Raw genomic sequence first — 24,393 nt, forward strand, 5'->3', positions numbered from 1 at the left:
TGATTTCTGGATACATTTTTTTTCCAATACCCTCTGTTGGTATTGTATCTAGAATTTACAAGGTAATGAAAACATCAATTAGTTTCTAATAATCAGCTTTTTAGTTGCCGGGGAAATTAACACCAAACTATATTTTTTTAGTGTTATATATATATTCCATTCTCAGATTTTCGTGTAAATTAGTAGTTTTTTTCCTTATCACAAAATGTTAGATCCCATTCCATTTTAGGGTGGTTCAAAAAATCTAGTTTTCCCCTTTTTTTTTAAAATAACTTTTTTCAAAAACTCATATCTTTTGAACTACTAAACCGATTGAGATGATCAACATATCAAATTGGCCAGTAAGCTTTTCATTTTTGAAAAAAAACTATACTTGCAAGAAGAAATAATTTGTTTCCTTAATTATTGATCGTATTTGTTTTTTATATAATTGTTTTTTCATTGTCCAAGGGCGCAATATTTTTTTATATTTTTTCTCGAAAGCTGAGGATTTTTTATATAACATCCAAAATGTGTTCTTCTTCGTTTTTAAATTATGATTTTTCAAATTTAATCGAAATAAATCATTTTTCTCCTTTTTTCCAAAAATTACGTTTTTCAAAAATTCATTACTTTTGATCTACTGAACCGATTCAGATAATCAACATAGTTAAATGAAGTCAATAATTTCACACTTGCAAAAGGTGAGTTCTATACGCATATAAATAGTCTTATCGCATAGGATGATCGAACGAAGCTTAAAAACATGTTAACTATAAAAAATCATAACTCAAAAACGAAAAAGAACACACCTCTGATTTTTTACTGTGTTAAGTGAGCTTCTAGCTCATTGGCTTTAATTTGATAAATCGATCATCTCGGGTAAAATTATAACTCAAAAAACACATCTGATTCTGAGTAAAAAATGTAAATGTGTAAAAAATCCTCAGTTTTCAAAAAAAAAATTGAAAATTAGAGCGCCTTTGGTGCCGAAACCATGTGATCTATAAAAAATGGATACAATTAATAATTACGAAAACAAAATTCAAATTTATTGCAAGTTTGATAAAAGACTAGCTAATTAACTTCAATTTGATGTGTCGATCATCTGAATCGGCTTAGTGGTTCGAATGTTCTTTTTGACAAAAGTCATTTTTGGGAAATCGTGAAAAAAATCGAATCACCAAAAAAAATACAGGTTCAATGTGTTACCATACCGAAAACAAGCTACCAATTTTCACGAAAATACGAAAACCACTATATCAGTTTGGCATGGAATGGCTGAAGTAATACTGCAATAGTTCACAAATTTCAAAGTTGGTGTTTTTCTTGTTGTTTTTCATGTCTTTTAGTGCGGCCATAACAATAATTAGGATTACTGCATTTGGATTGATGCTAGAAAATAAAAGTATCATCAACTTTCTTGAATAGTGGATGTGATATAATTCACTTTATATTTGTATATATATTTCTATATATATTTCTATATATTTTTAAACTAAAATATTTGTCAAACAAACTGCAAAACTAAAACCTTTTATACAGTGCCTTCATTTTTTGAGTTTAACACTCAAAGACTAGCAAAGAAGCCAATTAAAAAGCACTCCAACTAAAAAAGCGCCAATAAGTTAATGTGTACTGTAAAACTGTAAAAAATATATAAAAAATATACAATCGAAGACTCTGGGGCCTATTGATGATTCAGTAAGTAAGATTTCTTCCAAAACGTCATAACTTTTCAACCGTTGAGTCGATTTCAAAAATCGACATATCAAATGAAATTTTATTCTTCTATGGATCAACTGCAGTCGGTCATTCAAACAAACTCAGAAATTAAATACTAATTTAATAAATTATTTTAATAACCATCTCAGAAAAATATTGAAAAAAAACATTCCTTTTTTAATTTCTCTATCAAATTTCGATAAAATTGCACTGAATAATAAAAGAAGAATATTAATATTTGAATAAACTTATTTAATTATAAACATGTTTATATCAACCTTCCCATCTTATCACACTTCATTAAAGACCTTGCGTCAAGACAGCTAGAAATCCATACACACTCAAATCAAGTGTGCCTGAAAAAATTATATTCTTCACGTAAACAAGCGATGAAAATGTGGACACTTTATAGTTAGTGAATTGTATGGAGTTCCACTGCTGTGGTAGCACCGACTAAAAAAAATTGAAAACTTTTCAGGTATATATTTGACAGAATGTACAATATTCCAGAATTGACCTGACGTATGTTACGTGCAACGTTTTTACTGTGTAAGGATCCTGGAAATGGTAGTTGAAGCGTTTAATAAAGCTCAACATATTATTTCCTATATGTATTATAATATTATTATGATCAACAACAGATGTCAGAAATACTAGTTTGGATTTTCTTCCAATAAATCTTACTATTTGCATAAGGTCAGTTGAATATGTGTCGAGCCATTTCAATAGCTTAACTTACAAGCTCTATTTTTAAAGTTTAATGAGGATGGTTTATGTTTACTAAAAATCTGAAATCTTAGGATGGAAAGTTTTACTAAAGTCAGTGTATATAACATGAACTTGATTACCATTATCTTTTGCATTCAAAGTGAATGTGAAAAATTCCAGCAAATTTGATGTTATTGAGCGTTGAACAATCCGTGTTGCTTATTTTTTATTGCCTCAGAGTTTTGGAATGTAAGATAATTGCTACTCCACGAGAAATTCTTACATCGGGTCTATTACCGGATTTGAATATTGATACGAGAAAGGAATTTCTCAATATTTTTGGTAACCTTTCCGATTCCTCTGAATTATTCAAAAGCTATGAAAGTTGATGAGTAAATTCAGCTACCAAATATATATATATATATATATATATATATATATATATATATATATATATATATATATATATATATATATATATATATATAAATGGATTTCTGTCTGTCTGTCTGTCTGATTCTTCTAGACTCGGAAACTACTGAACCGATCGACATGAAAATTGGTACGCAAAGGTTTTTGGGGCCGGGGAAGGTTTTCGTGATAGTTGAAGACCCCTCCCCCCTCTCTAAGGAGGGGGGGGGTCTGCCATACAAATGAAACACAAATTTCTGCATTACTCGAGAAATAATCAAGCAAACGGAACCAAATTTGGCATGTGAAAGTTTTAGGGTGCAATAAATGTTTTCACGGTGGGGCTGCCATACAAATGAAACACAAATTTCTACATTACTCGAGAATTCACGAAGCAAATGAAACCAAACTAGGCATATGAAGGTTTTAGTGTGCAATAGACACTCCCCCCCCCCCTTTCTAAGGGGAGAAGAAGATAGGAGTCTGTCTTTATCCTATCATATTTACTGTATCAAACATTTATTCCATGTATCGGAGAAACATGCTATTTTCAAGTGGTTTAAAAATCTTCAACAAGAATTGTGTCTGAAAATAATCTGATATTATAATGATGAGTTTTGGTAGAAGTACTAGGATTTGTTTTTGTTAAAAGGTAAATTCAACGGGGTGGATTAGAAGATCAATCAATGAACAGTTCTGCGATTGGACTCATGAACTTGCGCTTAGTAAGAAAACGTGAATATTTGAAGGTATTGATAACAAAAAACAAATTTTGGGCGGGACGAAGTTTACCGGGTCAGCTAGTTTTTGATAAATACTGGGTGAATTTTGTCAAGGTCTGGTCCTTTCGAGACATCGAGCTTATTTATCATGTCAACAATTTCACTGGCTTTAGTTAGTTGTCTGTAGCCAATGTCACAAGGAAATTCTGGAAGAAATAGAAAGAAATCATGATCACGGTCCTTCTCAGATGCTCCAATATAAATGTCTTGTAATAATACTGCAAAGAGGTGGCAATTTTTGTTTTATCATTAAAATTTAATGTTAATAATATTTCTTAAAAATACTTAATACTTAATATTTCTGAAATGTAAAAATAAAAGTAAAGTAAAAGTGATAAAGAGTTCTACACTCAAAATCATAAAAAACACTAGTATTTGAACAACTTTATTGTTGCACAACGCAAAAAAAAAACAATTTTTAGCACAACTTCGACGTATTTGTTTGCTATCGAACTAAATGCTTATCGTAATTAACTGTTTAATATAAATAACAATTAAAGCCATTCTTACACGTGACGCGCATCTAAACACCACGTGTTCATCTAGAAAACAAAACACACCCCGCAAAAAAACAACTGCCGGCGAGTAAGCATCTTCAAATGCCTCAGATGTACCTGTGGATACCGAAAGAGCAAAAAAAAATGGATCCACTCGCTATTACCCGACTCGAGCAGAGTTGTTTTCAGACGATGAGGTCATTCGATTTCCGAGAAGCAGCCGCGGTTTTGAGATATCATGATTGTGCAAAAAAAAACGCGCGCGCCACTCAAACATACGCCAATACGCAGCGAGTGGTGAAGACACATGTATACAACAAATATGTTGGCGTTTCGACTTTCCGTACGAAAAACCATGTTCGCCATTGACGTCACCACCGGGTCGCAATCAAAACACATTGCGCTGCTAAATGGTGGCACTTTGGGGAGTAAAACATTTTCGATTGCTGGTAGTTTGGAGAACTCATTGTGATAATATCTTGAGCAATAGGGGATGGTTCAGGAAACAGGGTCCTATTTTCCCGATGATGCAAGAATAACGTGTCTGATGAAACGTCAAAACGTTTTTCGAAAAATACTATAACGAATGGGATTCAGAAAAAGTAGAGAGCCAGGTGAGCAAGGCGTAGTTTTTTCATCCATATAATATTTTCGATTAATCTTAGTTTGAATGTATACTGCTTGATTGTAACCTAATCTTGATAATTTTAAAATGATAAATTTATTACAATGAATACGTTGTTTCGGTGTGTTCTTGAATATCCTTAGATTCTGTTCAGCGCAGCGCCCTCTATAATCGAGCCTCTCTACATTGCGAATGAGGGAACAACACGAGCGCGCACCTGTGTATGTATGTGTTCGTGCAACCTCAAATGCTTTCTCATTCCATGTAGCGAATAATATTGGAAGCAAGAAAAACCTATGACTCATAGCCTATAAACGTGTCTATTTGTGTTTAGTGTTTGGCATTGGTGTACTGCTGTTGCTGTTTGAAGCGAGGGAAAAGGATTCTAATTTCCACTTGTTTGGTGAAAAAATTTTCAGTGAATTCCAACTAGAAGGCGCCGCGCGAGTAGTGTCCTGCCGGAACCGAATGCATCGAGCAGGCATTTGCTTCGCAGTTTCCGTACGCCTGATTGCGTGAATCGTTACGGATGGCAGCTCGAAGCTCTCCAATAAGAAATTCCAGACCATTCATGAGCGATAGTGAAAGGAAATATACCACCAACACACGCGGGAGTGTTACGCCACTGCAGGAACTGAAGGGACGTGATCACATTTTAGTGTTTTAGGAACCAAATTCCGACATTTTTTAAGAAAAGAAGTTAGCCAATCTTTCGAATCACTTCGAAGGCTGTTTCGAACGTCAATATTCGTTTTTGTTGGGTGTTATTCGCTGACTGATTACACATCTACACATATACATTTACGCACACAGCCACCCACATACAATCCCACCGCTTGGAGATAACCAGGTGTCGCGCTAGCTAGCTAGCTGGTGGCTTTAAGGTGTTTCCATAATAATAACAAGAAGACACCTGCGCCATAATGAAGTCCGAGTTGACCATCATCGCACTCAAATCGTCAGCGGACGATAACTCGGTTTCGTCAGCTGGCAGTGCCAGTAATAGTGCAACAGGGGAAGACTCGAACATCAACAACGTCAGCGGTAGCAGCAACAGCAACAGCCAACAGTCGTCATCGATTGGCGCGGGGCTGTCCACACAGGCCGGTCTTGCGTTGATTGTACCACAACCGGCGCATCAAGCTAGCAGCATCATTCTTACGAGAGCGGTAAGTCGGAGATTAGAAGATGATAGATTGTGATTGGGTTTAAATTCATTATAAGTTATACCTGATGATTGTGATCATCCATTACACTGATTTCATTATGATCTCAATGGGCGAATACAGGTAGCTTATAGAAAGAGAAATCGAGGGTGAAGCACATGCTAACAGGTGCTAAATGATGTGTGCTTCGCTGACGATGCGCTTATGTTGTCGTGGCTAGTATATTGCGAAATATCTAAATCGAGATGAGTTATACTTTTTCTGACCTTTGAACATCATCGATACGAACGATTTGTAGTGATGGCGAAAATTATTACACTGCTAGCGAAATTCATTTTACGCTATTATCTGAAATCACGAGAAAAACTACAAACTTTGAACCATGATTTGAAGAACCATAGATCATAGAAACGAAGGTATATAACGAAAAGTAAAAAATGTAAGGGGTTGTATCTAGAACACGACCGCATATTTTTGACGTAGAACTACGTAATTATATTATACAATCAACTTGTTTACCACTTCGAATATTATTTTAGAATTCATCGAAATTTTTGTAATAGTTACAAATAAATTTGATGAACGTCTTATAACGTTTGATATGATGCCTAGGATTACCAAAATATGTGAACGGAAGAATTGTCAAACCATCATTTCCCACTGAAATTATCGCACATCTCATGTTTACGTAGTTCTCGAACCGCGAAAGTTCATTCACCTCTAGTATCTGAAATGACGATTTTCCCAGGCTTCTCAGCTTAAAAGTACGTTTTAGGGAAACATATTCCTGTCTGCACAACGACAAGCGAGTACAAAAGTACTCAACAACAAAAAATACCCCCGACTTGCATGTATTTGCAAAGCGGATTCCCCTAGGCACATTAATTTTGAAGTCCGTGTTAGGGAAACACAGCTCAGTGAGGAAAAACTACCCCCGACTTGCATGTATATTTGCAGAGCGAATTTCCACAGGTACATCGAGTCAATCAAAACTTGGCAGTTAGGGCGTTTAGATAGCGCTTTACATTTTACAGTTATTCAATTGTTCATCTGATGAAAAATAATATTTTATTAATTGTGATAGACGCGTAGAAATATTTCCTATCAATTGATGTAAACATCCTTCCGATCTGTTAAGAAATGTTAGAGTTATAAGCATTCGAAATACGGGTAGGGTACACAAATCGGCAGAACAAATGTATGGGAAAAAAGGAAGTTCTTCCAGTTATCATGAATTTAAACCGTTTAGAGATTAGCGAATTTTAATGTATAGCATATCAAACAAATCATAGAGAATTTCCGATTCGATTGGTATGCAAATCATGAGAATAAGTTCACAGTGAAAATAGTTATTAACGTTAACTTTATTTCATTAAAACGTGACCTATTATCTGATTTGGCACCCTTCCTGAAAGACGTAGTTCTACGTCAATAAAATAATGGTCCATGGGCAATGTTCCAATGATCAGCTCAGCGACATACACGGAACAGGAATCTCTGAGTTTGGAAGAGGCACTGAGATTTCCATTGAAGATGCCGAAGCCAGTGGACCCGTTTATGAATTAGCCGTCAGTAAAGAGCATTTTATCCGATCTAACTTCCCGATATTTCGTCGAAAATACCGGCGTAATAACATCGAAGCGTGGATGATCTGGGATTCCATGAATTTCTTGACGCATGGACAGATCATAAATGACAGTGGAATTGTAAAAGTTCGAGTGAGTAAGATATTCATGGTATACTGCGTTTCATAACTATAGAACCACTCCATTTCTCTGAGTTTTCAGGGATATGTAAGAAGTCGGTTAAATTGAAGTATATAGTGTAGAGCTTGAGCTTGGGTAGAATGTACACTTCGTAGTTGCTCTCCGTGATTGACCTGAACCAGCTAAACAGCATATAGAACACAAGGAATGACGCTTGGGAGTAGCAAATCATTATCATTGTGCAAGTTTCGGAGATTCGCTTTAAACAGTCAATACAGTCACCAGGAGAAGGGAAAGAATGCTAGTATGATATTCACCGCCCGAAGGCCAGAAGGGTCGCCTCTAAAGCGTGGTTCCCTAGCTAATATCAAGGAAGGGATTGCTGTTAGGGGGAAGGATTAATAATCAGGATTCACTGCGGTAACTGATGTGATTATATTGACACGGACAAAGAAACGATTTGACAATGCATAATGTCGAAAATCGAATGCATTTGTAGCAACGAATATTGCATCATGATTCAATAAATTAAACTGATGAATCAAAAATATATTAAGCCATATAAAACGAGGGTTCTCGGCTGGTTCTCTATCCACATTTGTTATGATTATTGGCTAGATTATTGCTTTGTACTTAATAATCCGAATTCAGGCAGCTCGCACACCCTTTTAAAATCGAACCTATGAGAAAATGGGTTCGAAGAACAGTGCTTTCCAGAACAAACTGCAACGTAATTTAGCCACTGTATTGAACTGCTTTAGCATTATTTTGCATCCTGCAATAACATACGGGTTAAGCTTATGTTTAGCAGCTATATTCGAGATGCATCGATCGGTGGCTGCTGTTAAGCCCATTACAACACGTGCTTTATCATATTAGCTCAAGAAACACACCGGTCCCAGAATCGAAGCCAGTTGCTCAAGCGAGGCGCGTGATTTTTTTAACGAATGAAAAAGAAATTTTGTTACGTATCGTAACGATTCGTAACGATTACGGTTTTCAGAAACATGTGGCATATGTGACTCTAACTCATACGAGGGTGGTCCGATAAGTACTTAGTCCCATCGCCCGATGATGACAGTATCGCAAGAGAGGTTACTTATCGTGTAGTACATTCTCGTAAACGGCTACTGGCAAAATTTGAGCCGAATCGGACTCGTAGTTTTGTTTTACCGTGTGTGCGGGCGTGTTCGCGGATTTTAGAAAAATGGAAAAAATGGAAAATCTGCCGTCGCCACGGTCAAGTTGGTCGAATTACACTACGAACTGCTGCCCCATCCACTGTATTCTCCAGATTTGGCCCCGTGCGACTTTTTTTTTGTTTCTCAACTTGAAAAAGTCACTCGCCGGGCTGAAATTTGAGTCGAATGAGGAGGTCATCGCCGCCACGGAGGCCTAATTTGCCGACCTCGAGAAAACGTATTTTTCAGATGGATTAAAGAAATTAGAAAACAGCTAGGTCTAGTGAATCGAGCTGAAAGAAGACTATGTTGAGAAATAAATCGCCACTTTTTCAAAAAAAATTTTTTGTAAACTAAATACTTATTGGACTGCCCTCGTATATTATCATACAGTCCCGTATTATAATTTCTACAGAGTGCAGATGTACTGGATGTTATAGCAAAGCTTACTATTACGAATCGACCAATCAGAACGCGTAATTTCCATTGAGATTTTTATATTGTTTGATATTTAGTTTCATAAAATATATATAATTTTATTCATTTTCACTGTAATAAATTGTTATGGAGTACCTAGATCGATGAATGCGGCAATTTCGTAAATCCATCAAGAAACGACCCATCATAATTTGCTGCCATACAAATGAAACACAAATTTCAATATAACTCGAGAATTAATCAAGCAAACGAACCCAAACTCGTCGTGTGGACGTTTTAGAGTGCAATAGATGTTTCTGTGCTGGATAGAAACTCCTCCCCCTCTTAATGTGATGAAACGCACTCCTATATCTATATAAATAGGACGAAGTTTGCCGGGTCAGCTAGTATAATATAAAACTAATGCCCATCATCAGTAATTGGAGAATAATTCATTTCACGCATTTCACTCACATCATGAGCTAACGCCCGATTTTAGGCAAAAAGATTGCTCGTTGCGTCGGAGAGGAAGCGAGTGGATAGTGCAACCGGAAGAAAACACCCAATTAAATCGTCAAATTGTTACCTTTTTTTACTATATTCACTGTTCATGTTTCAAGCAAAAAAAACAGGAAGTGGGTTATATCTATGGTATAACCGCAAGGGTGACGTAGGACTATCGTTGATTTAGAGATCATTTGTTTGAAGTTGAATCTGAATTCATTCTGAATGAATGAATATTTGGGGGAATTCGAAAACGAGAGCGTTACGTTGGAGGCACAAGGTTTTATGCATCCAATATTGGAAATATCCTACTGATGGGGAAGAATAATCTTCAGAAGCTATCCTGTTAATTGCGATTGATTGAAAAATCACAAAACCAAATGTATTTGGTCACAGTGTCTTTCACATTAATGTATTTTTAAATTCCCAGAGATTATTTTCCGGATCTCTCTCGATGCTGAATGGCATCCAAACGGAAAGAATTCCGCGCGTGTATGTGTGTGTGTGTGTGTGTGTGTGTAGCGGCTGCTTCGAGATCTTTCCGGGGAACCGTTTGTGGCATCACTCTCCTCCTGATGGATTTCCTTCTGGCCTAAGGTGCACAAACAGGCTCTTGGTGACACCGTTCATCCGCGCTTTCATTATAAACGAAGAGCTTCACCACAACAGCGACAACATGCTCCAATCGCTGTTCAATTTGAACTGAGTGAATTTCCGAGCGGCGCTCGCTTATATACCGATTGGTGATTTCAATAGCCTGTTTTGAAAGCAATTTTAAGACTATTGAAACAAGTTTTTGGATCAGAAAGTAACAAGTACAGAACGCGTAGACATTTTATCTTTCGAATGAAGTGTTTATCATACCATTTCGTTCAGTTGTTTAGGAGCTATTAACGCTCAAAATCTCGGTCTCCGGCGTAACGCTTTCGTTTTCGAAACTTTGATTTTACACCCCGGTATAGAAATGAAAGATGTAGTCCTACGTCAAAATTCTGGATAAATTTCCTGTCTAATGATATATAACACAACATATGTCGCAATAACCATTTTGAGTAATATGCGTTTGAAAACTGTTAATAAATCGTTACATTTTTCGTAGAGCGACCTCCCCATACAGAAATCAAAGACATAGTCCTAAGTTCAGAAAGCTTGAAAATTCGTTGGATAGGAAATTAATTTATAATCTTCTTCATTGCGAAATGGGCGCATGCCTCACACTTCAACTGTAAATACCTCACAAATGATAACAAGTTTGTTGTTATCTCGCTTCTACAGATCTATGTTTAGGAACGAGTTCCGTTTCGAGATCGGCATACGAAGCACGTGACTTGAGTGACTTGAAAGGAGTGTCGTCACACAACAAGTTCTCCTCGATTGGGTTGCAAATTCATTCATCGATTCGTTTAATCGCAATGTGCATCCGGAGACCTTTGACGGTTGAGTATTTTCTATCTTCACAAATATTCGCATATATGTATTATCGTATTATGTATGACCTGATTGAATTATTCGCTTACTTATCTCAAATATTCCGTATAATTTATTCGAACGCAATGTACGACGCCGCCGCTCAGAGACGAGAATGACAAGTTCAGAAAACAAAGAATCCATTACAAATTCAATAACACAACAACAGTCCTCAAGTTATAGCTGCGGATAATGCACATTCCTTCTCAGAGAGGGGGCTGTTTACCGCCTCACCCTTCAGGCCCTGGGAGCTGTCATGTGTTGTGGTTGCCGATTTCACCAGGAGGCGATGGCAGAACAATAACATTTCTTCTCATGTGGTGTGTATCCATTCTACTTTCATGGGTTTTTTTTTTGGGGATGGGTTTATTGTGATTATCAATTGGGATAGAATAACGTTATTTATCTCGCTTAGACTAAGGACCTTTCATGCGCTTCGCATAGATGAGGGTTTGTTAATTCGGAGAACTCAATCAATAGATCACTTGTTATAATTTCCGAATTGTCCACAAATCATTTGACAATGTATGTACAAAATAAGAATGACGAATTAAGAAATCATTTTATGGGAAATTCTAGTTTTTTTTCAATCATGGTAAATGATATCCGATGATGAGGTTGTCAGTGTGCTCTAAAAAAGCCACCAAAAGCTCAATGATCGGAATCAGAATCTTAATCTGAATTTAGAATTTTGGGTTGAAATTAGGATTATAAAATTCATTGACGAATCAGTAAGTGCAAAAGAGAATCCGGAACCTGATATTATTTATTCTGAAACCTGGACCTAAAATCGGAGCCTTTTTTTAAGTCTGAAATCAAGGGCCCAAACATTGAATTTGAATCCAGGATCTGTAATATGAGATTGACATCGTTAACTGCGTACGAAAGTCATAAGGGTCATCAATAGCAAAACAAACGTTTCGGGTCGCGAATTGGTGTTTGGAGTTTAGTGCCACCCTGAGTACAGTACGCAGTATGCTTTAATCACAGATAAGACAGGAGGCGATCTGGCGTAGTGGTAACATCCATACCTCTCACGCAGAGATCACGAGTTAAATTCTCACTCCCGACATTCTTCCAAAAAATGGAAGTAAAAGTGACGAACCAGCCAAAATGTGTTGAAAGTCACTATAATAGAGAAAAGAAAAAAAAACAGATAAGACAATCGTACACGGCAGAGTACAAGAAGGAGAAGCGATTCTGCCGTTCATCCGATCTCACAATCGCCCAGTAATGTTTTGGCCAGTTCTTGCGGGTTGTCGTTACATTTAGATAGATCATTGGTACGAGGTGAACGAGGTTCAGTTTGTTTCGAAAATCCTTAACCCACCCAACTATCTTCGGTTCAGAGCGTTTAGAAAGTTTAGACTGATAAAAACTGGTCCAAAACCATCACTCTAATGAAAATTTGAGAGAATAAAATGGTCATAACAATGGACTATGAAATTGTGCGCCGCTCGTTGAAACGAATTCTAGAAAAAATGAAAGAATTTCATCGAAACTGTGAGGATTTTTTTTTTATTTATTAAACAGCAGCACATCTCCGCATACTTTTTATCAAGATGTTTATATGGTTTTCCGCTTTTCTCTGTCCGTCACTTAAATAGACGTTTACTAAAAAGACTATTGTTCTCGGCTGTACAATGCTATTTCGGAAACAGTTTTTCACTTAAAAAAATTCATAATTTCTCTTGCTTCCACCGTAGTTTCTTTGCCTTCTCTATCCATTTTCTTCACTCCGTCTCCGTTGGTTTTCTATCTGAAAAGTCGACTTTCGAAGAAAAATATTCAGATAACTGTAAATCTCGATGTTTCATAAATTTGAATACATTTGGCATCATTTTTTTCTGAAAACACCGATTTCCTGTACTCTCTGCTTGTGCGATATTTCAGCTTTCAAAAAACTCAAATTTTAACGTTTCCGATACCAGTGAATGAATTTTTATGACAGTAGATCTCGACGTTTCAAGCAATTTCAAGACATTTGGGGTCAAAAATTTTCTTTCGAAAATACCATTTTCATGTTGTTAAAAATGTGAAGCAAACCTCTCTCAGTTTCGATTTTGCTTTCGCATAGATATAATAATATTCGCACCAATTTGCACATGAGCATCAGTTTCTATTAGAGGCGTGCAAATCACAGCTCATCATGATGAACAGCTCAGATCAGCTCAGCTAATCTGAAAAAGCTGTTCTTTACGAACAGTCAACGATGGGATAGGCAAGATGGATTGGCTTTGCTGTCTTTTGACAGTAAATGTACTTACTCTATTGACTTTGACGATGTGTTCAGACAATGCTGTTAATCGAGACGCGTGCTGATTTTGTGGTTTCTTGTTCTTGTTTTAATACCACAGTAAATAAATTGATTGGCTCGTTAAATTTTAGTTTTCATCAACGAAGGAAAAGAAAGACTTCATAACAAGGTTGAATTGGGTGTCACCCAGTAACGCTACGCCACTGTTGTTAGATGACATTGATTTCATCAATTTTAGTATGTCGATACTCCATAATTTTTCAAGGCTTACAAATGGTCGGTGTTCAGCCAGAGCGGACTATGTAACAAAATAAGAAAAAATGAGTTAATAGTAACAAGCAATCAAACATTTTCTTCCTTTCATCAGATCACACTAATGTTGCAAACAGTCAGGTTTATGGCATAAATTTATTTTGAATGATCAGTAAAAACTGATAATAGTATGCAGTCAGAGTGAACCAAATGCATACAATCACAACAACAGGAGAGATGCCAAGTTGCTCTGACTATCAGAAAATGGAAGGAATGGAATGAAATATTGGATTACTTCGCATCGGAAGATACTTTCCTTTGTCATTCAATAAACACGGAAGAGTAACCAATATATAAACAAAATATATATGCTTTTCAGACAATTCATGGTTGTTGGAAAGATGATCGAATATATTATCATATCTTGTTCAGACAGAGTGGACCAAGTGTTAGAGAGTAAAAAATCGTAATTACTACACTTTTCATGATCGATTCAAAATCCAACTGCGATCTTTCATTGACTGCAATTACTCTTTAACAAAATATTCCTAACCCGCTTGTCGTTGAAACATATTTAAAAAAAAGTCACAGGAGGGTTGTGTCCGAGACACGACCGCATAGCTGCCGTAGGATTTCGTTAGGCTATCTCAATCAACATTTTGGATTTGTTTGAAAAATTACATCGTTAAACTCGTTGATAATGATTCGGTGGCCCTGAAAAGGGCCGTTTTGTTTGGTTGTTGGGTATTGTTTGTTCACTCCACCAGTGTTTACCGAGTGATAATGACAGAAGGATACCGGAGTGGAACGAGATATGATGAAAACCTCTGTGATCCTAGCCGAGATGCTAATATAAGATGTAATATAAGATAATTACCAATACCAAACACAATTATCGATTTTACTCATCAGTAAAAACATGTTACTTTAATATAGAGAAAACATATTTGATATGAAAAGGTAATTTTTTTTATAATTTTTACTTTCTGAGTGTTTATTGAACCCAATGCGAATTTTAATTGGACTAACAACACCTAATACTATATGTAGAGCATATGGGAAATCACCTTTTCTAATATTCCTTCACTTTTCCAATCTTTCTCGCCGTATAAACTTTCCTTGGGTGACAATCAATGAGGTACATATTAGGTGGAGCAGTAGGCAGAGTATATTTGTATTGGTAAACAAAATATGGTGTTGTCATTATTTGCATTCAATATGGAATGTATATGGAAGAGACGAAACAATATTTAAATAACTCACAATTTGATGATGTTATGAAAAAAAGGCTCATGAAATCTTGTAACTGATAGGTTTTTAATAGATGATAATTGTATTGCGACTTACTTCCATCATTTAAGGAGCAAAAACGCCCAGAGAACAGTATTATTCTCAGTCCTCAGAAATAGCAAGATTTTCAATTGCATATTGCTTAATTGTGAACTATTTTCCTCAAATCACATACACCTGTACTGGTAGCCTTCAAAATATATTCACATCACCGCGAAAATAACGAATATTTGTTTGTTTCTATGAAGGTGAGAGAGTGAAAATGACACATAAAAATATAACTTTTATTCATCTTTTCCGACATCATTTCACGAATAGCCACTGCACACTGTCACATTATATGCATATTCAGTGGGAACTCCACGGAAAGATCTGATTTTAATTGATAAAAGACGGGTGGGTAATGTCGGGGACATAACCGGAGTGACGTAGGACTATACAAAGGGGACAGCTTTTGCTAAATATATATTTTAATTATATTGTTTTATTTTCTTCTACCTACCTATCTACCTGAAAAATGAATTACTTTACTGTTTACTTTTTATGAACATGTTGGGGGTTCTGAAAAGAACCTTTGGTGTTGTGTTTTTGCGTTTTTTTTTACAAACTTGATTCTTGATTTTTTTCTAAAGGCTTTGTACTTATTAAATGCTCAACGCCGGGCATCTTTCGGCGTATGCATATATCGTACAATCAAAATGATGGCTGTGATAGGTAGTCATCAACTCATTCACTATCATATATTTCATTATTGAGCACATTACCGTACCTTAAACTGTGGTTTCGGAGACGAATGAATTGTAAGATTTGTAGTATCCATAAACAAAGTAAATAAAAATAAAAAAGAACTGAGGTTTTGGAGACGATCTGTTGAAAAATAAACGAACTATAAGAACTTAAAATAAGAACAGAGCAGCAGGAAATACATAGCTCATCATGTTGCTCTTTAGTTATTTTCCTATACAATGCAGATGTAACGTCAGTCAGTCAACCAAAGAAAGCAGTTCTTGCTACCGAGAAAATTCGTTTATGCCATCCTGCATACAATGTGTTGTAATTTGAAGCCACTTTTAATTCGGAAACTATACATGGGTTTGTGAAAACTGAATGATCAATTTAAAAAACCCCAACCAGTTCAAGAACAAGCATAAACAAAACAAAACAGTTTATATTATATGTCATATTATGTCACTTTAGAATGCATTGGTATTGTGAAAAACTTTTAATAACTCTTTTTTGAATGGTTTAATGGCCCTGTAAAGCGCTGTGTTTTACGGTGGCTGGTTTTGCCACCAAAGCGGTCTGTATAAACAAACTTTTTCTTTCTTCTACCTGCTGCCGTTTTGCGATTGCGATTGCCACTCGCTGAAACTAGTTGTTGCCTTGACGAGCGCCGAACCGAAGCTGCTCTGTTCTTGATGCGTGTTTTCTGATTGTCGTGAGCAGCTTTGCAAGCCAACTCGAGCACTCCGACGGTCGAAACTCTATAATCGCTGTTAGGTATACTGGTGCTCCGGCACCAATCCGTTCGGCCTAGTTACCCTTGCGGAGCAATCAATGAATGCGACCAACAGGGAACTGGAAACATGCACGGTTCGAGTGAGACTTTGCCTTTCCCTTAACTTGTCCTCCTTTGTTACGTCAACACGTCCACGTTGCTGCTTGTTTTCTTTTTATGATGTGATGCGATGCGATGCTAAACGTTGCCGTACAACCACACTGGTTTACGGTTTGAAAGAAAATGAGATATTTTTTTTTGGATCCGCGCGCTTTATACTCTAGCGGTACACGCTCACAGGATAGAGACAAATCGGCAGACTCAGCCAAAGGGGCGAGTCCAACGAGACGAACGAATGAGCGTTAAAAGGCAGCGATGGCAAAAAAATACATTCATTACGATTTGTTCGCTCGTTGGATTCACATGCAGGCTAAAAAGGGTCCTTTTCAGGATCACAAAATTATCTTCATTCTAAAGAGTTTATTGTTTTGTTATCACTCGATATCCCCATCTTGTTCGGCTAAACCTTCCTGTTTAGCGATTTGTTGCCACTCGCCACAGCTTTCACAGTTGGAAAATTTCTTCCCATCCAGCTTTGTGACATGTTGCACAGTAAATTACATTCAATGCGACGTGCCGAAGCACCACTCGGTGTCGCATTGGAGGCGATTTTAACCTGTAATTGAACATTTGCGATGACAGTGGTACAGTGTCGACTTTCAATGTGGGGTCATAATTTGGATCTCTATGTTTACAAAAATGTCCAACTAATTATGTCGCATTACATGTCCGTCCAATTAGCTAAATGTCGAACTAATTGTAAATTACTGTACTTTCAATCTGGAAACAATTTAAGAATTGGTGTAAATTGAATAATCAGGAAAGTCCCCAACTATCAATAAGCTCAGAACAACTGCCAAATTCACATACTCAGCAGATCCTGGCAAACAAATTATGAAAAAATCAAATTGTTTTTTATTATTATTTTGGATATTATTTTAGAAAACATTGAACTATATTTCGTAAACTCTTTTTTGAAAGGTTTAATGGCCCTGATAAGCGCCTTGTTTTATGGAATGGTTTCAATTTAGAAAACTTTGTACTCGTGGTTTTGAAAAAAAACCATTTCGAACGCTCTCGATGCCGCCTTGTTCTGGATTTGCCACCAAAGCAGATTGTATAAAGAACAAACTATTTTCTTCTGCTACCAGCTGCCGTTTTGCGATTGCGTTTGCCATTCACCACTCGTTGCAACTGCCTGTTGACTTGATGTCCACCGAACCGAATGTGTTCTGTTCCGAATGCGGGTTTTGTTTTCGGCGCGAGCAGCTTTGGCAGCTAACTCGATCACTTCGGCGGCCGAAACTATATAACGCCGGCTTGGTGGACTGGTGCACTGGTACTAATGCGCTCGGCCTAGCTACCCTTGCGGGGAACTCCAGACCGACACGATTCGAGCGGGTTTTGCCTTTCCCTTAATTTTTCCTCCTTTGCCATGTCCAGATTTGGCTGCTTGGTTTGGTTTGTTGATGTGTTGTGATGCGAAACGATGTGGTGTACGGTTTGGATGAGAATGATCGTTACGGCAGCGGAGCGGGGATTTTTAAGCTGACTGGCTGGCTCGAGAATTACGCATGTGTGAGACTGCGACCAATGTTTCGTTCTTTTTTTTTTCTTTTTCCTTTCCAATCGTGCTTCATTCTATTTCGCTGCTGCTCTGGTTGCCCGTTTTGGTCGGTACGATTTGAGGAGCACAAAATGGACCAATCAAAAATGGGCACATAGTGCATTTGGACAATGCTTGATATTTCACAATTATTCAATTATTTATCTCAAGAAAAATGAAATGTTATTCGTTATGATAGATGCGTAGATATATTTCCTATCAATTGATGCAAAAACCTTTGCGATCTATTGAGAAATGCTCGAGTTATAAACGTTCCAAATCTTGCATTTTTTCCTACTTGTTCAGTGCCTAGATTTCCATTTCACCCCCTATATCTTCCGGTTAGACGTAGTCCTACGTCAAAAAACTTGCCGAAAAAAAGCGTTTTCATATGGATGTGGAAGGCAATTGAACATAAACACAAATATCAACGTCACAATGTGAAAAGTAGCTATGGCAGCGCATGCTATCACGCACACTACGTTCGCAAATTTTGTCATCTGCTCCACCTAATAATCCTTCTCATGGGGTGACAATGAACACAACAAAACAGACAGCTTAAACCAAACGACCCGTTCTCGAGCGGGAACACACCTTGGTTTTTATTTATGAAAATTGAAATAAATCGTTTCATATTTCAAGTAATTTTTAACACAACTGCTACCATATACAATTTTACACTTACATTGTGCTAAATTTTTCACTATACACGATCGGTCATTGATACGAAATTTCACGAAGCAACCAACTTTAAAGTTCCATATTTAAATTTTATTTGCTAGAATTAATCGTATCACTCACCTTACTTGCAATATCAAAAGTCGGGGGCATTGTCGATTTCCCTCGGGCACCTTGGTTTTGATGTCTCTGTTAGGGAACACATTTCGGTGGACGCAAAAGCTCTGCCTACTTTTATGTATAGAGACGTCGGTTAATCGTTCGATTAATTCAAATAATCGAATTTTTGAAATTATAATGAAGTAATTTTGTATCGAATAATTTAAAATCAAAATATGAATACATCGAATAATTGCCACTGTAAACGCGATTAATGAAAGAAGGATTTTTTTCTCAAGGTTAATGCATTTTTACGTTAAGAATTAGGCTACATAATTTTTTTATCCAACATTTTTTAATTTTATCCAATTTTTTTAAATTTTTTAATAATAATTTTTTAAAATTTAACATCGACAACCCGATAGACCACGCGACCAGAATGACAACGTGATACGTGATTATTACATGAAATAAATATTCGCTCGATTAATCGAATATTGAAAAACAATTATTCGAATAAATCGAATATTGCAAAATGCCCCAACGATTAATCGGTAATCGAATAGATGAAAAATTTAGACATCACTATTTATGTATTTACAATGCCGATTTCCCCTAGGCAGCTGGGTTTTGATGTCTCTATTAGGGACCCGTCGCATGTGTCGTCAATTTCAACCAATCAGAAGTGGGTATTTCCGTTAGAATAGGAGTTGAGAATTTTCAACTGTTCGATAGTTAGTTACATGATATATATTATTTTATTCAAGGTTAAAAATTGTTATAGAGTGCCGAAATAGTTTGAATCTCATCATTCCATCATGAAATGACGATGCGACATTCTTCACGATGCGATCGATTTTCGTTTTTCAATTTGTACCCTCATATGTTTCCGAAAGACGTAATCCTACGTCAAAATTGTACTAGAAAATACATACTAAGCGATTATTTTTGGTAAATAAAATACTGTTTCAAGCCATAAAATCGGTTCGTTTTGTTGTATAGGCTCAATAAATGAATTTCTGCTCTATAAATGATATGATTTCATCATCAAATTATTCAGTCATAAGCGAACAAATCTCTGTTTTTTTTAATCTTTATTTTTGAGACTTTCAGCCTCCTGGGCTGGTTCGTCTCAGATCTTTTTGGGTCTAGTCAGAGTGGACCTAGTACACATAGCCAGTCGTAAAATTCTCTCAATTGATCCTAAAGGTTTTGCCTTGTAATATTACCATTATACGATCTTGCCAAAGGGTAACTGAGAGTTGTAGAAAAAAATGGGGGAAAAAATTGGAAACTATTAAAACTACACAACTTCAAACATTGAGTTTGATTTACTTGAAATCATAACTATGGTACTTAGTACGGTCTGACTGACCACCGACCAAATGGAGTTAATGTGAGTGAGTGATACTGGATGTTACAGGCTGAATTGTTAAAAATATCGCAAATCTTAGAAACGTGCAATGCTTTTGTCGTATAAATTTTCAAAACAAAAAGTTGGCTCCAGAGAGGATCGAACTCACGACCTTCGCGTTATTAGCACGACGCTCTAACCAACTGAGCTATGGAGCCACTTGTTCGAGAGCAAACCTAATGGAAACAAAACTATTGCGACTGGCCTGCGTGTAAATGCACGTTGGCTGCAAAATATAAACATTGATGACTCATAGCTGGCATCATATCTAATGGCAGGTATCCCATCTTCATACGGACAGGTAGAAACCTGGTTATTAGAGGGGTATTATTTTCATCTCCTGGTTTGCCTTCTCCTTGCACTTCGTAAACAACTGATAACGGGGTTCCCGAATTTCATAACATTGTGTGCACGTCTTCTCCCTCTTCGCCCGGGGAGTATCAGCAAATGTTTCTCTCGAGCATGATCATGATCGAACGCGTTTTCTATGTGCGCCAAGGTTGAGATGGAACGAGAGTTTTTACAAGAGCGAAAACGCGGAACGTGCTCTTACCCAAGGGAAGGTAAAGCAAATCACGTCATAACGCGCGCCGTCCCCACTTCAGAGGTGACGTCATGCAAAATATTTCCACCGTTTCCGCTTGTTGTTTACGGGTTTTGGATATTTGCTCAGATCCGAAGATTTACGTGTGGTTTTTTTGCGCTATACGACGAGCGCGCCTCGTTCGTTCGTTATTTACAACCCAATTATGCTCTGACTATTGGTGTGTTTTTATTGCAAACTGAAGCAAGTTCGCAGAAATAAGCATGACTTGTTCACGCGCAGAGGGCGTCCATGAATGGAGGAGACGAGCGTAAAAACCCAAAAAACCGAGCAAAAACGGCGTGTTTTGGTAACGCAAACGGAACCAACGTTCACTCGTGTTCTGCATGCGTGTCGTTATGCTCTTCAGCAGCGCCGTCGTTTTGGGTGAATTGGTGCATTTTTACACACATGCTTTGAAGGCATGTGTCCTTCGGTAGGATTGACCATGGCTGAAATTTGCGTCGAAGCAAGGTAAACAGCAGAGTAGTTTCGATAGATCCGGGATAGCGGGTTGATTTTACAAATTAAAAATGCGTTGACGATGGAAAAAAACGCATTTTAGAACGTATTTTCAGAAATACTCGATGTGATGTACAATTTTGTGTGTGTGTGTGTGTGTTACAAAACATACCAGAACTGGTTTCACGAATTCCATCTACAACATGTTTTTATATCTCTCTATTTTGAAGATCTACACGAGATCCGGGAAAAATTTCTCTTGAATACGGGTTAATTATTCATCATGGATTGCCTAGCTCTCCAAGAAAACAGAAAATGTTGGTTTGTTGGTTTTTTAGTTGTGTTGGGCAGATAAAAATAGATTAATTGAATGATTACCGGACATCACTAAACATAAGTTAGATTGTTTATTTACGATTTATTGCAACCAATTGCAATCATAATACAACAAAATGGAAATATTCTTTTCTATTTCCTGAGATCTGTTCTAACGCACAATTCGATAGATCTTACACTTGCAAAATTCAAATGTACATTATGGGCCCTATTCCAGAAGACGAGACGAGCAAACGAGCGCTCGTCTCGCTTGTTTGAATATTCCAGAAGCCGAGCTCGACTAAAAACAGACGAGTAGCTCGTCTGGCTCAACGACCGTTTGGTCGCGCTCGCCGATGAATCAGTCAAATCGTCTAGTTTGTTTGATGTGTTTGTTCACCTTGATTTAAAGCAACGATATCCTTCTGTTCTGCCTTTATCTTCAAAAATTGTTTCACGGCTAAACTAGTATTGCATAAGCAATGCATGTTTTCATCTGCAATTATTAAATACAATTCAGTAATTGCAAGATTTTACAGAATTTCAAATGGGCCTTTTCCAAACAACACAAATGTAAACATTGAGCTCATATCCAGGGATGCCAGATGACTGTTTAGAATATATTAACACGGCACGAAAAGTGTCTTCATATCTTATTGAACGAAAATGAGTATTTCAAAACAACTACTTTATTGGAAATACATGCATGTAGATTTCAAACTTTTCTTGATAAATCGTTGATTAGGTGAACAAACATTGCCCCCAATAAATCCACAATAACAAAACGTCTAAGTGATGAAACCATATGCTCGAAAAACAATATTAATGAAACCAAAAGATATATGTAACTTATTCCTTTTTGTTATGTTTTTTACTGTTTTGGCACTGAGAAAAGAGTATCGATTGATCAATTTTAAAAATGTTTGTTGTTTTTCTCAAAATAAAAACATGTCTTCTCATCTGACATCACTGATCATACCGAGAAAAACTGACTGAAGTCTCTCCAGTCTACCAAATAAAACATTTCAATGAAACTCGTGTATATTGAAGAATCTACGATTCTGGTCAGCTATCACCGCCTACGAACATTGTCCTACTAACACGACGTTGTACAAAGAGCGAGGGTTTGCTCGAGAGAGCAGTAAAAACCTTTGTCCCTAACTCGCAAAACATACAGAAGGGCATCGGGAATTGTATATGGTTAGTTCATTTTATCGATTTTCCCATCCAGCAAGCAAGCCAGCCAGCGTCGAATGGTGCCAAAAGTCTGTCTGCGGAGGCGCTCCTAGTGATCCCCGATAATCGTTCGATTAATCGATTAATCGAATACTTCCTATAGAAATCGATTATTAATCGAACGAATACTGCACGACCAATAATCGAAGCGAACGAATAATTTACGTTGATTAATCGATCCAAACGCAGAGAGAAAAAAACCTACGGCCGCTGCAGTTTTATCCTGAAAATCAATCATTATCTTTGGCGCTCCCTTAAGTTCGTAAACGAAGCTCAATGCCGTTAACGCGAATTGAGCTTCGTTTACGACTTTAGGGGAGCGTAAAAGATAATAATTGATTTTCAGGCGGAATGAACACTTTTTTGATTACATATGGCTTTCTAGCAAATGAGAAATATTAGTCAAACTAATTATTTCTCTCAGTGTTGCGATTAATCGATTAATCGATTATTTGGGGCGATTAATCGTATCGAATAACAAACTGCTGAAAACTATTCGATTAGCTGATGAACGATTAATTTAAAAAATCGGGGATCACTAGGCGCTCCTCGTCGTTCTAGTGTTAGGAGTTGCGGCACCAGGAGATCGATAACATCACACGAAAGGAGGACACGAACCGCCCGGCGTCGTCCTTTCCATTTCGATGGAACTGGGCGACGGAACAGTGTTTGTGCGACGAAGCGCGTGAGCCGTTCTGACCATTTGGGAAAACCCCATTTGACTGTCGCCTCTGCCACACCACACCAAACGATTTGTCGTCCTTCCACCTGTTTCCGCCTGGTCGCCGTCGATGGTCGACGACCTCCAATATTAATCTAGGTATGACTTGGGCATTCATTATTGGGACGCGCCGAGCGACTGTGTGTCGGCAATAATTAAATGCGTGAGTTATTGTCGAATGTTAACGATTTCCCATCGAATCCTGTCGTAAACAAGTTGTGTGCGACCCGTTTGTTTGAGAATGGCGCCAATTTAAGTTATCGGGAATTTTCTATCAGCATTTATTAAATCAGCAAAAGAAAGAACACTGTGTGTATCGGTTACTGCGTAGTTCGAGGACGGAAAAATATATAACACCAACGAGCAAAAATTCTAAGAAACCAAAAGTAGCAGCAGCAGCTGGCAGTTTGTGCGAAGCCTGGTTGGATAACAATAACAAAAATCTGATACAAATATTGATTGATGGGGAACGGAGCGCAAACGCAAAAAAATAGGCTGAGTGGCTATCTTATCACCGGAAACACTGCGTTGACGTTGCATTACTGATAACTGCGATGGTGGCGCGACAATGACATACGATGCATTTACAGTTGAATGTCTATGATATCCACAAGTCCGGGTATGTGATATAAGAATGGTTGTGTTCAAGTCATTTGCTCTTACTACGACTCCGTGAGATTTTCGGGTTGGAGGATTTTTGAAGATGAATATTACTCAACAAACTTCCAACACGCCTCTTAAATACAGATATGTG

At 37.2% G+C, this 24,393-nt stretch overlaps 1 protein-coding gene and 1 non-coding gene across 2 annotated transcripts in view; one reads left to right on the top strand and one right to left on the bottom strand.

Moving 5' to 3' along the window:
• Positions 1–5,060: 5,060 nt before the first annotated feature.
• The window catches only part of LOC129776723 (transcription factor kayak), a 75,863-nt gene continuing 56,530 nt past the window's right edge, over positions 5,061–24,393 (top strand). Inside the window, exon 1 of the mRNA XM_055782567.1 lies at positions 5,061–5,896. Within this exon, the coding sequence (XP_055638542.1) occupies positions 5,651–5,896 (246 nt within the window). The 5' untranslated portion in view covers positions 5,061–5,650. The remainder of the gene's footprint in view (positions 5,897–24,393) is intronic.
• On the bottom strand, positions 20,407–20,480 carry Trnai-aau (transfer RNA isoleucine (anticodon AAU)). Its single transcript has one exon. It is a non-coding gene; the product is annotated as a tRNA-Ile (tRNA).

Source organism: Toxorhynchites rutilus, chromosome 1, assembly GCF_029784135.1.
Source record: "Toxorhynchites rutilus septentrionalis strain SRP chromosome 1, ASM2978413v1, whole genome shotgun sequence".
NCBI lineage: Eukaryota > Metazoa > Arthropoda > Insecta > Diptera > Culicidae > Toxorhynchites > Toxorhynchites rutilus.